The sequence below is a fragment of the Mastigoproctus giganteus genome, chromosome 2 (genome assembly GCF_048544385.1).
Source record: "Mastigoproctus giganteus isolate SK-2022 chromosome 2, ASM4854438v1, whole genome shotgun sequence".
In the NCBI taxonomy this organism is placed as follows: domain Eukaryota; kingdom Metazoa; phylum Arthropoda; class Arachnida; order Uropygi; family Thelyphonidae; genus Mastigoproctus; species Mastigoproctus giganteus.
The window spans coordinates 242,498,072-242,511,466 of record NC_143576.1 but is presented as its reverse complement, the minus strand read 5'-3'; the positions used below and the strand labels follow the sequence as shown (position 1 = coordinate 242,511,466).

Genomic DNA, 13,395 nt, shown 5'->3' with positions numbered 1-13,395 from the left:
GTTATTCTCTAACAACCAAGGATTTAATGAGATGAATGGAACTGTTTTACATCTTTTAACATTTTTTTAATTTCGGGTGTTAATTTTGTAGTTGAGATTTTTAAAACTGCTTGTAAATGTTCATCGGTGATGCTTGATCGTAAAGAATTTTAATTTAGAATCATGATGGAAAATGTTTGTTCACATATGTAGGTTGATCCAAAAATAACCAACATTTTTCGGGCAAAATCTTTATAAGTTCGTCGAATTTGTTCGAATTAAGAGTATTGTAAAATTTACAGATTTCCTCACGACGGCGCAATTCCCTTAAATCGGTATCACACTGCAGATCTATAATCTGAAGCTGTAGTTCACTCGGTGCACTACCAATTTCTATTGAAAATTATTATTATTATTATTATTATCTTTATTTTCTCCTAAGAGACACCCGCTTACAGCTATTAACCAGGGGGTGCACATTCATATATACAAATATAATTTATATACATAATTATCTATTTATAATTTATACAAATCAGTCTTTATAAATTATACAAGGTCTAAATTATACATTTTTTAAATCATACATTGTCTGATTAATTATATTATACACATCATTGCCTTATTTTACATGACAGGCAGATAGAAAGAGAGCACAAGCATAATTTACAATTTTACAAGGAATTAGAGAATGTTCACATCTACAGCACTATTTACAGCGAGTTCACAGAAAGACAAGACGTCCAATATAAACATAACAGGAGCAAAAACAGTCCCGACCAGTTCATTTTCTTCATTTCCTGCATTCTCTTTTGTTTCCCTCTGTCGGCATCACTCAACATTTATAGGTGGAGTAATGGGCCTTTTGAAACACTTCGGTCCTGTATCTCTTCTCTGCGCAAAGCCTTTCTGGGTCTGCTTGAAGATCGTTGAACATTTTAATAGTGTTCAAAGGAAAAAATCGCCGAAGGCTTTCCATCTGTGTGAGCGCGCTACTGATTGGAAGGGATGTTGTTCTATTCGCCCACCTTTGCGTCATGTGGGGCCGAGTCAGCAGGTGGTCAGTTTTCGGCGAGTCGACTCTTCCGGTCAGTAGTTTTGCAAGCGTGAGAATGTTCTTGGTGACAATAATGTGAGACCAAGGCGTGACATCCAAGTTGGCATATAAAATGGTTCTTGAGATTGTAAATGGCTTCGTAGTGATCCTGTTTAACCATCTCAGCATCCAGTACTCTAAACCCAGGAAAGCCTTGATGGTAGCAACTGGGGCAGAAGACCAAATCTGAGATGGGTCGCGCACTATTGCCAAACATGTCTCAATTTTTTGGAAGTCGCCAAATCTTCGTTAAAAGTCGTCAAATCTTCGTGAAAAGTCGTCATTCAAAGCGATGATAATTTCACAATATTTTTGAAATTTACTTTCTGGAATCTTCTGCAACATCATGGTTGGAAAGTGGTCTACCTTGTTAATCAATAAATGTCGAGGGAACAACTGGAGTTTTAATTGAAACCCATTCAAACTTTTTACCATATCATGGGCGTATAAATTTTTCCCTTGTAACACGGTGTTGAAAGTATTTAAGTGTGTCACGATGTCCAGGGTAAACGCAAAATCACAAATCCAGTTATTATCAATTAATTCGGGAAAGTCCATAATATTTTTCAGTTTTAAAAATAGAACGATGTCTTTAAGATCCCATACTCGCCGAAGAACTTTTCCTAAGCTAAGCCATAGAATTTGGCTATGATAAGGAATATCTGTGTACTCGGATTCAATATCTTGAAGAAAATTAACGAATTGTCTGTGTTTCAGGCCCCTCGATCGTATTAAATTTACTAGTTTAATGATACAAGATGTGACACGTTCAACTTTTAACACATTTTTACATAATACTTGTCGATGTATAATACAATGAATTGTAATTAAATTATAATCAAAAGGAATAAAATAAGTAAACTTTTTTAGAAAATACAATTAAAGCTCGCGGGCCGCACAAAACTGTGCTGCGGGCCATAGTTTTCCCGGGCCTGAATTCTAAACGATGACGACTTGTCATTTTGAGTACTGGAGATGTGGCTGTCCCACTGGGCAAGCCAAAAAACGGGAATGAAGTGATGTGGTCGCAACCCGTGTTTTTATAGGCATAAATAATTTGCATAATTTGCAGCTCTGTATAAGGTGGGAGAACGCTTTCTATTAGATACTCGGAATTTGCATGCCACGATGCCTATTATATATATATATAAAATATTCGCCTTCGGCAACTCTGTTCACAATAAAATATTCATGAAAAACACTTTATTCTGTAAATTTTGTCGAACAGATATAATAAGAGTGTTAAAGTACAGTACAAAAGTATTTCGGATGGTCTTTGATCAGGGTTTTTAAATTACAGACCACCATGCAAAGATGCCATTACTGAAAACTAATTTTTCTTCAAAACCACAAAATTAAATTAATTGAAATATTGTTAAGTATTTAAAAGAAAAATAAATTCAACATAGTTGATGTAATAATAATAAAATAGACTTTCATCTGCAGAAAAGCAACAATCTTCGAGAACAGGGAGTTTTATTTTGTTATTAAATACATTATAACCTGCAGCACATTCGCAAATTAAAACAAAAATCCTTCGGTTCCCTGGTTGGCACAGCACCATTAATTCAACTCTTCTCAAATATCAGCTGATAATAAACATTTTAAAAAGAATTTAAAAAAAAAAAAACCTAATGATCAAACTTTATTTTTCCAGGATATTTGTTGGTTGTCACAGAAAGTGAACATGGTGAACTTTTGCCCCTTAGTGAGAACATTAACAGTGACGGATGCAGTCGTCCTGAAACCAATGACACCTGCTTCCGAGCTGGTAAGTTCTATATCAACAAACGTTGCACAGAGTATTGTGGATTAATTGGAAATAAAAATATATTCTTGTTGTAGGAGCATCAGCGACTAGGACCATATTGCTCCGTATATAATTATATAGGGGGCAATATACCCGAACTCAGGTCTTCTTCACCGGCGTGAAAGGACGGCGATTCTACCAACTCTGCTACCCCAGAGGGCTGGTTTACTCTTAAAATAAATGCTAATAACGACCGATAATGAAATATGCTAACAGAGAAAACTTAGAAAATATGAGAAATAATGATAAAATGAATAAAGTGAAATAAACAAAGCGATTATTAACTCCACATGCTACGTTATTTCACTCTAAAGAATGTCAACTTATGATTACCCTCTCTAATCCATTCGTGAGGACGTACGAAGAACTTGATTAAAATTAGGTATACAGTTTTTAAGTTGTTCCTTGAATCCAACTGTTCTACGACTTCGTTTTAATCAACCAAACTAGTCAAGAAAGACATTCCCTACATGAAATCATGATCTACCCACGGAAATGTAACTACAGATACTTCTACAACCCAATAGCAGGTTCTACGAATGATACTGTAACCATTGAATATAGATTACATGTAATGAGTTCCATGAAATCCTGAAAAAAAAATTAGGGCTGGTGTAGCCGAGTGGTCATTCTAGAGGGTGCATAAGTACACGTGCGTGAGTGCTAAATACGATGTTGTTTCTTGTATTCTCGCAATCTTGTGAATTCCTTGACCATGTGGTCATCCTGGAGTATAAAGAGAATTTATTTATAAAATGTAACTAAAATAACATTAGCTTTTTAAATCTCTTCAGGCGTGCCACAGAGCGGTGTCTTATCTGAGCTCTTGTTTACAGCGCTTATCCCCCCGATTGATAAGTCCAGGCGTGATAATTATTTGTTGTGCTGATGATATGGTCTGCGCAGATAGCACAGTGGTATCGTCACCGTCTTCCCCACACCGGTTGGAAAAAACCCCGGTTCGAATCCCGTCGGCGACGCGAAGAACTTTAATGGGCTTTTTTTCACTCCGTGGCTCAGTTAGTCTTTCTCAAGCGTAGATAGCAGTTTTTTTACCAGGAAACTGGGGTTTTTTCGTCCAGCAAAACAAACAAATCGGCCATAGAACACACGCAAATTTACAGAAAATATATATGTAGATGTAATCATTTACGGGTGACGCTAATATAATTTTTGTGCTGATGATATGGAACTCCTCACACTGATTTCTCCATATAATGACCTTCTTGCCATAACAGCATTAATTAACGATATACTCCTGGAATTTGCAAACTGCCTCAACCAGTTCGGACTAAAAATAAATATAGAAAAATTCAACCAACACTACGTAATTCTCCTAACCCCATCGTCAATAAGCATACTGATTACTTAAGCTCTGCTGTGGTAATCACATGGAAAAGCTGCTCACCCGGGCAGCTCGACTCCGATGAATGGCCAAACATCATTTGCATTATATTAGTGAAGGCACACCTACCTGAAGATACACATAAAATCCACAGTATACTCTCCGCTTTTACATGTTGCAGAGATATGGGCATCTGGTGCCCTTAGCACAATTCGACCCCTTTTTTCTACTGAGTTTTGGCTCTTAAAATGGGCCATAAACAAACATAAACTTCCTCCACAGTTAAGACCAGCTGAAATGGCCAGTTCTATAAAACTTCACAGGCTCCCCACGCTGATTAGGGTAAAACGCCTTACTACTACTGTAAAAATAATCATTGGCAAGATTTCGGCACCACCATTCTGGGACTTGTGCTCTTGGAGATTTCCTCAGCCTTCACTCAGAGCAACTCAAACTCTGTGACCACATCTCAGCCTATCCACAGTCTCCATCTATCCGACAGGTTTCTGCCTTTTCAGATACTTTCATGTGCCTACTCTTTGGCTGCTGACCTTAATAAGTTTTCCTTGTGACAGAGAATACAGATGCCGCATCGTTAAATTGTACTTCTCTATTCCTGATCTTCCTCCGCGAAGTTTGCCTTAATGCTGCAAGCCAGTAATACAACATGACATGAAGATGGCTTACTAACTTTTCAGTTTTATATATATTCTTTGTACATTGTGTTGTATAAAACTGCATTATACTTTGAGTTTTGAGCTGTATTTCTTTTTATTTGCCTACATATGTATTTTCTTATGTTTAATTTGTCAATGTTCTTTCTCTTACATATTGTACTATTACTGTTAACCCCTCGCCTTGTGGCCGTAAAGGACAATATTGCAATCTAAAATAAAGATTTCTAAATTTATAAATAACTAGTCTTTGTACCTTCAAATATTAAATTGTGGTATAAATTATATTAAATTGTGATGTAACAGCACAAGTTTACGGCTACATTGAAAGTGGCAATATTGCAAACTCATCCTTTATTTTTCCGAACAGGTGACTCAAGAGTGAACCAGCAGAGAATGCTTGCAAGTGTGCACACTATATTCCATCGGTTGCACAACAGTTACGCCAGAGACCTTGCAGAACGTAGGCCGTCTTATGATAAGGAGAAAATCTTTCAAGAAACCAGGTGAGTCATTTTTACAATTCTCCTGTTATGCGCTTGATTTCCCAGTTAAAGATTTTCCAAGTAGTTTATCTCTAGTTCCAATTGTTATAAATCTCTTCAATTACTGTCTTCTTCATGGTTGTTATCCTTCAGAGTTCAAAGAGGCCTATATCATCCCGATATATGAAAAACACGGTAAGAAAGCAATGCCTAATAACTACCTAAACATTTTTGCAACTGTATTCAGTATAGTAATACAGTTGCGAAAATTTTTGAACTCCTTCTTTATAAATATCTTAGTTCCTACTTTCACCCTTTTATGAATAAATATTCAGTATGCTTTTTTTCTCAGGCATTTGCAAATCAACTGTTTCGAACCTTGCTTTGTTTTCTCATTTCCTACAAGCAAATTTAGACAAAGGAAATCAAATCGATTCGCTTTTCCTTGATATTTTACATGCATTTGAGTCAGTCCACATCTATCTTCTGCTCTTCAAACTTTCGTTTTATGGTAAAATCTCCTTTACTGTATTTGCTTGATTCACTCTTTAGAAATCAAATTATTATATTAGGATCACCCGTAATTTAATACATCTATCTGTACAAAATTTAATTACAAATCAGAGTAAAGAGAAATTTATTTTACACAAACGGTTTAAGTGTAAAATCAATATTGTGATTATTCAATAGCAGAAGGAAAGGACAGAGGGCTTCCAAGTAAGTGTTGAGTAGGGACAAGAAGTGAGAAATTAGTTTTATTACGAGAATTCAAGAGAGGTATAGTGAAAGGTATTTGGTTAAGAAGAGATGGACGATAAGTATTAGAGTTTACGATATTGTAGACAAAAAGAGACCACTGGAGTTTTGTCTGCAGTGAAGAGGAACGATTCTGCAGCAACGACAAAGAGCTCCATAGTTTCGACGGTGAAATGCAAGGCAATTTCGAAAGCTAAGAATTTAATTTGAATTCTCTAATTAAAAATTTTCGTAATTGTATTCAGTACAGGTTGGCAGTTACCAGGCATAGCTTTCTCACCCTGTTTTTTTTTTAAATATCGGGATGATATAGGCCTCTAAATGCTGAAGGGTAACAACCATGAAGAAGACAGTAAGAGATTTGTAAGAAATGGAGCTAAAGAAGGAATTATTTTTCTTGAAGAAAACGGCAGACAATGTATTAGGATCAGGAGCAGTAAAACGTTTAAGCCGAGAAATGGCTGATTGGACATCATCAGTATTGAGAACTAATCTATCAAAACAGTCATTAATATTATATTAAAACGAATAAAAGATAAAAGGTAATATAATGTTGCTGTTCAGGAGAAAAAAGTTTCGAACAACGGGTAGCAAAAAGATTAGCAATGCCAAGAGGACAGTTGATTGAGATATTCAAATGATTAGTTAACATAGGAATTCTGCAAGATCTTGATAGTTGTTTGAAATAGCATCGTAATGGTCAGGAATTGAATGGAAGGTTTTTCCAGAACACGGCAGTTGAATGAATAAACAAGGAAGATGAAAAGTTGGTTCTGTAAGTTTGAAGTTGGACAGTAAATGGATGTTGACTAGTTGTGGCACGTGTTCGGACTGCTTTGAAAGAGGGAGCGGGAATTATAGAAGCCAATTCAGAAGAACAGTGCCCATGGAAGAATCTGTAGAAAAGGCATGCAGCAGAAACAGTACGTCTATGGGACAGCGAGTGGAGAGACTCTGTTAGAGAGGAGTCATTAATTAACCTAACTGCCCTCTTCTGAATGGAATCAAGAAGCCGAAGAGAGGTTTTAGGGGCATATCCCCAGATCTGAGAACAATATTCCATGGTAAGGCGGATTTGCGATTTGTACGGAGTGAACAGTTGTTTGGAAGAAAAGTAATGCCGACAGCGAAAGAGAAAACCAAGTTATTTAAATGCAGAGGAAGTAATATTTGTAATGTGCTTGTGACAAGAGAGATTAGAAGTTTGGGTAATCCACAAAAGAGATATATCATCTAGCCTAGAAATTGGAGTGACACCAAAGATAAGGCGCCTCCGTAGTCAGGTGAGCAGGAGCAAGCAGGGCGTAGCACACGCCTCTTGATTAGACCGGGGTTCGAGCCCGTGACCACCAAATACGGAGGATGCGGAAAGGTCAGGGAAAGACTACTGCATATCCCCGGAGCAATATGGCCTTAGTTGCTAATGCTCCTAAAAACCAAAATAACAAACAACAACCAAAGATAAGCATAGGAGCAGAAGAATCCTTTTTGCGAAATATAAGACAAGACTGAGTTTTAGAAGGATCGAAATCAACTAAGTTGTCTTTGTCCCACTGGAGATCACTCGGAGATCGGCATTGAAGGAATTGGTAGCGGATATTCGAGAGGTTGAAGCTGATTGAGCAGGGCAAGATTTCTCAAAATGGAAAGTGAAATGAAATGCGCTATCATCGACAAAACTATGGATAGGATTTCCAGTCAATGGAAGGTCATTAATATACAAGAGGAAAAGAGGGAGGGAAAGAATTGACATTGGAGGACGCAGCATTAGTGGAGAAGTTAGAAGACAGAGAGCCATCTACCATCACCCTCAGTGAGCGATCAGAGAGAAAACTGGATAACCAATTACAAAAGAACAGTTGGCGAACCATAAGATGGAATTATTTAGAAGTTTAGAAAACCTTTTTTGCCAAACACGATCGAAAGCCTTTGAGATTTAAGTAAATCTCACATTAATACATTGTGATCACGGCCACCTAGTGGTTCTTTTATCGGTAGATTCTTAATGCACGAACAATCACTGCTAATAATCATATCAAGAGGACTGCTTTCCCTTGTTGCCTCTTCAACATGATGATGTAGAACATAGTCATGTAATAAATGCACAAGTCTTGCTATATGCGCGTGACCAACCCGCAAATTCCAATCAATATGTGGAAAGTTACAGTCAACCATTATAAGATATTCTTATTTACTGGTCCACTCTATTTTTCTGTACAGTTGTTCGTTGTATTTGGAGTCATCGGGCCTCTACATACACTACTCTCAATTTTGCTTTCCCAGTGCTTTTGTTGCACAAAACTGACTCAACATTGCACTGGCCACCCATGTCAACTGGATGAACTGGCTTAGATTTTATGTGCTCTTAACTAAGAGCATAACCTCCATGGTGTCTGTCCTTTCTGCACACATTGTATTTCCAATATTAAAATTCTACATCCCTTATACCTGAGTGACACCACCACATCTATGATAATCCACACAATAGCTGCATTTGATGACTTGATCGGCACTTCATATTCATCAAATTTATTTACTATGCTGCTAGAATTCGCGTACATACAAGTAAACATGCACCTGTTCTTAATCTTAATTACACTAAAAAAGCCCACTTATTTATTTGTTCCATGATGACTCACATCAGGCCTTGAAATCCCCAGCACCTTGCTTTCCAGGTTGCTGCAAATTCCAATAGAAGCAGTGAAAGAATCACCTTCATACGGGTTGCGGGTATTGTTAAACTATTAGTCTGTGTATCTGCCCCACGCTGGAACTTTCCGACCCACTTAACACTGCCTCCATAGCATCAGCAAATATTCTTGCACCATTTCTAGTTAATTGTATCCCATACCTGTAGAAGCAGTCTCGCCTGTTAACAAGCACTGACCACGCTGAGAAAAATTCTACCTCATGAGGCTTGCACAATCTCTCCAGGGCCGAATTGACTGACAAGGCTATCGTCATATACTCCCTCCTATCTTGTCTGAGCAAAATTACAGATACTTTCAAATTGAACCCTAACTTGCGATTTTTTCAACGTTGCCTTGTACTTGTTTAAAAAGTTCTCAAACCTTCTACTCTTAATATCATTAGGTTATAACGTATACAACAATATAACCTTTTGTGTCCTTAAAAGATGATATCCGCTCTATCACGTCATCAACCTTTGCCTCTGGCAAACATACGTTGATCCTATTCCATCTATTCTCTCTGCACAATATATTTCCAGTTTCCCTGACATTATCTCTGCACAATATATTTCCAGTTTCCCTGACATTATCTCTGCACAATATATTTCCATTTTTCCTGACAATACAGTTTCCAACAATAGCTACTTCCTGTTGGACCAGTTCATTCTGCCTTGGGTGTTGCCACTGTGTTGCCTGATATATGAATGTGAGTTCTGGCATTGAATTGATTGGGCAGCTGAGAGCTTGATATGCTCCTTATTTTAATTCCTTCGAGGGCATCCACCCATCCTTCAAGCTCTCATAAGCGCCCATCAGAATGCTGAGTTGGCGCCTAATTTCTTGAACTCTCTGCACCGAACACACAAAAAGACACCCTCCTTCGCAGTATTATGTACCGTTCCTGAATGTCTGAAAACATTGCACAAGTATTACATTCCGTTAGGCCGTGATTTGTAGGAGCGCCGCCCATTCCATTCTCCCCCAAGTCACAGCCTTCCCACTACTTTGAGCCCGTTGCTTTGCTGCTCTAGTCTGTAGCCACGATTTATGTTTCAATTCAATATAATTGAGAATATTTCACTAAACTAATATACATAAATACAATAATAACACTACTCCAATTGACCAGGTATGTAGCAATAACACGCATCAACCTTATATTGTTGATTAAGGGCTATAACTTTCCGACCGAGAAGTCTCCTTTGTGTGGGATTTCCACTGGTATGGCTGTCCCCTTTTTATCTTTCTTCCTTCTGCTCGTGACACTGGCTGATTCACCGGGGTCAGATTCTAGATCCTCTTCAGATGAAGCTATTCTCTGAGATTCTTCTGTCTTCCTATATACAACTCTCTTCTCTCCAGTGTATTACTATACTAACCCCTGCATCCTTCTGGGAACAGGATTACTGATGACGTCAAGAGGCGTTATCCATTAATTTTTCCACTTTCTGCCTTTTTCCCACACAATTGTATCCGCCCCTACGCTTCTTTAGGTCCACCCCTTCGCTAAATTTCTGTTTACGCCCTTTGGAATGTCTTCTAATATCTCTTCTTTATCTTCCCTTTTAACCTTAAACTTTATGTGGTTGGCGGATTCCCCTTGATCTCCTCAGAGCTGGTCCATTACATTGCACAATGATAACAAGACTCCATTTCTGCCGAATCAGAAACTGCAAAGAGTTCAGATTCTAATGGAGATTATGAAAATCTTGACGTCGATGTACCAAAGGACTATAGGGGACATGTGCTGAAAGAAACGTGTCTGTTTGTAAATAGAGAGTCTCTTATATATAAATGAGGGAAAAAACATATTTGAACTGATCCGTTTGTATCGTCACCTTTACTTTCTATTATACTGTAACACCATTAGGTATATATAGTTCATTAATATTGCATATAAACGTCTGGAAAAATATGTTATAAATGAGTCATTACAGAATCTTACCCACGCCAAGTTTTTTTTTTTTTTTTTTGAATATTTAAGTGATTCTTTATGCACTCCAAAAATTGTTTTTAATACGCTTAATATATAATATCTTATATGCCTAATATAAATGGATTTAATATGTTTTAGAAAATATCTTAAATTTTTATGCTTGGATAAGCTTTAAACCATTTTGAGAATAATACGATTGTAACATTAGCTATATCAGTTTAGACGATGTGAATGCTGCATTTCTTAGTGGATCTATAAACTTTTTCTAGTTCAGCTTCTTAAGCTCTTTTTAATATAGCATCCTTCCCTGCTCTTTTCGCTGTGACAATCTCTCTCCTCCCTTCCCCCACCCCCCCTTTTGTCACTTATTTTCTACATCGTTAACAAAAGTACAGTCAACAGAGTGCAGTTACATTATTTATGTAAAGAATAGCAATGCAATGTGTGATATAAATACTGCAACTCCATTCTTAATTTGCAATAATCTAAGATTTCTATTTTTTTTTTTCCTTTTACAGGCGTATAGTTGCTGCTTTATTACAGTTGATAGTCTACCGTGAATATCTTTCTATACTTGTCGGGAGTGTTGACATGGCTCGTTATAACCTGCGAGTGAAAAATGCACGCTTCACCGCCTACGATCCTGAAGTAGACCCACGGATTTTAACAGACTTTTCGACTTTTACCTTCAGGCTCCATTCTCAAATTCAGAAGTCCGTAGCTTATGTTCCTAACTTCCAAGGTGACAGTGGCGACCGTTTGAGAGATGTTTTCTTTGCCACATTTGTACTGCATGATGGAATACTGGACAACATTATTGGGGGACTATTAACGGATGCTTCACAGAGGTTTGACAACTTTTTTGTTGAAGACATGAAGGATACGATGTACCGAACGGGAAATCAGAGTGGTCTTGACATTTGTGCCATTAATATTCAGAGGGGAAGAGATCACGGATTGTGTCCTTATGTGGATTATGTCAAAGATTGCACTGGGCGGACTATCACAAAATTTTCGGATCTTTCACTATATGGACTGATGTCTAGAGAGAGTGTGGCACAATTACAGAGTGTTTACAGGTAAGGCTGTGAAGTTACAAGTATGTATGAATCCTTTCTAACTTTTAAAACCCTTCTTATGAATGTACAATAAATTCTGCATCTCCTTAAACACATTTATTAATAATTATGTTAAACAAAAATAGTTAAGTTTAATTTTAAATAAAAACAACTGTAATACATAGAAATACGCTGAAATTAAGCTGGATTTGAAAATTTTCATCAACCACTATTTTAAAAGTAAAGGAACTTAGAGATTTGCATATGAATAAAATTTAATTGTAACAATACTTTCCATTTAAAAAAAATCATCGATTTTTTCTCAGAAAAGAGTGCTGAATCACTTTTCTAACGTTGATTTTAAAAATGACTTCCGTTTGTTTCCATCAGGTCAAGTTTCCTAAAAAATCACCAGAGAAAAATTAGATTTTTTCCCAATTGTTTATTAACTTTAGCAGAATTTGTGCACTGTCATGTTGTAAATACTATTAAAAGGACAATGTGGTAAAAAGTCCTCTAAACACTCACCTCTCATTTTAAAAATTGATCTACGATGGCTCAAGTTTTCGTTTCTTTCATTTTTCTTGCAGATCCTTCTACTTTACAATCCCTCTTCAGCGTCCAGCAATAGTCAGCCATCGTGTTGATATTCCACCTCTCCTGGTACGTTATCTCCATGTCTTTAATGTCTTGTGAAGCCTGTCACCCTGTTCTTCACTAACACTTCCTAGATTTTTTCGGAAGTAGTCAATGTGGGAGTGTAAATAATGTATCTTGACACTTATTTTGCATCCCATCTTGCCTTTGCTTGAAGAAGAAGAAGAAGAACTCTTTATTGCATACAAAACGCACATGCCGTACACACTTGTAGCCCTTCACGGCTACAAGCCACGGGTTACAAGCCAGGAATACATAACTTCCACAAATACAGTATAACAAAATAAGTTCGCATAAGTTCACAAATCGTTGACCAAAGGGATCTTCAGTGCCGTTGAAAATGTCACATACAGACTAATTTCTTATGTGGCACAATCAGCTAGCTCATTAACCGTTTTTGGACACTTTTCAGTAAGAGATGTTTTTTTTTTTTGTTAGGTGCAGTGGCCGTACTTGGACACAGTACTCCATGCGGTCTTACAATTGTCATATACAGTTGGATTACGACCTCTTTAATTCTACAAACAAATATACGAGAAATCATCGATAGCACACTATGGGCATTCCATGTCGCCTGCATAGAGTGCCCGAAAAATTTCATGTCCAACCATAGGTTGAACTGCTTAGATTTTCAGAAATCACAATTTCGATTTATCAGCGCACCAGACCACTAAAAGAACTTAAACCGGATGACTCGCGTGAAATAATAATAATAATTTTCTTAGAATTCTTTTTAATGAACAGCTTGTAGCGATGGATTTAAACTTCCAGAGAAAACATCCTCTGGAACATTTAACAAACTACAAGATGAACTTTCGTCAAGGATCTTATATTGTAGACGTTCGGCAAATGAAGGAAGGGAAGAAATTATTACATAGCATAACAATGTAAATAGCCAGATGGGACTAT

General features: G+C 37.1%; 2 protein-coding genes across 2 annotated transcripts in view; both read left to right on the top strand.

Moving 5' to 3' along the window:
* LOC150090315 (immunomodulatory peroxidase-like) overlaps positions 1-13,395 on the top strand; it is a 196,393-nt gene that overhangs the window by 33,348 nt on the left and 149,650 nt on the right. The window lies entirely within an intron of this gene.
* Positions 1-13,395, top strand: part of LOC150090316 (immunomodulatory peroxidase-like) — a 49,310-nt gene that overhangs the window by 14,461 nt on the left and 21,454 nt on the right. Inside the window, exons 9-11 of the mRNA XM_090390260.1 lie at positions 2,733-2,846; positions 5,275-5,410; positions 11,290-11,850. Coding sequence (XP_090246386.1) covers positions 2,733-2,846; positions 5,275-5,410; positions 11,290-11,850 — 811 coding nt within the window. The remainder of the gene's footprint in view (positions 1-2,732; positions 2,847-5,274; positions 5,411-11,289; positions 11,851-13,395) is intronic.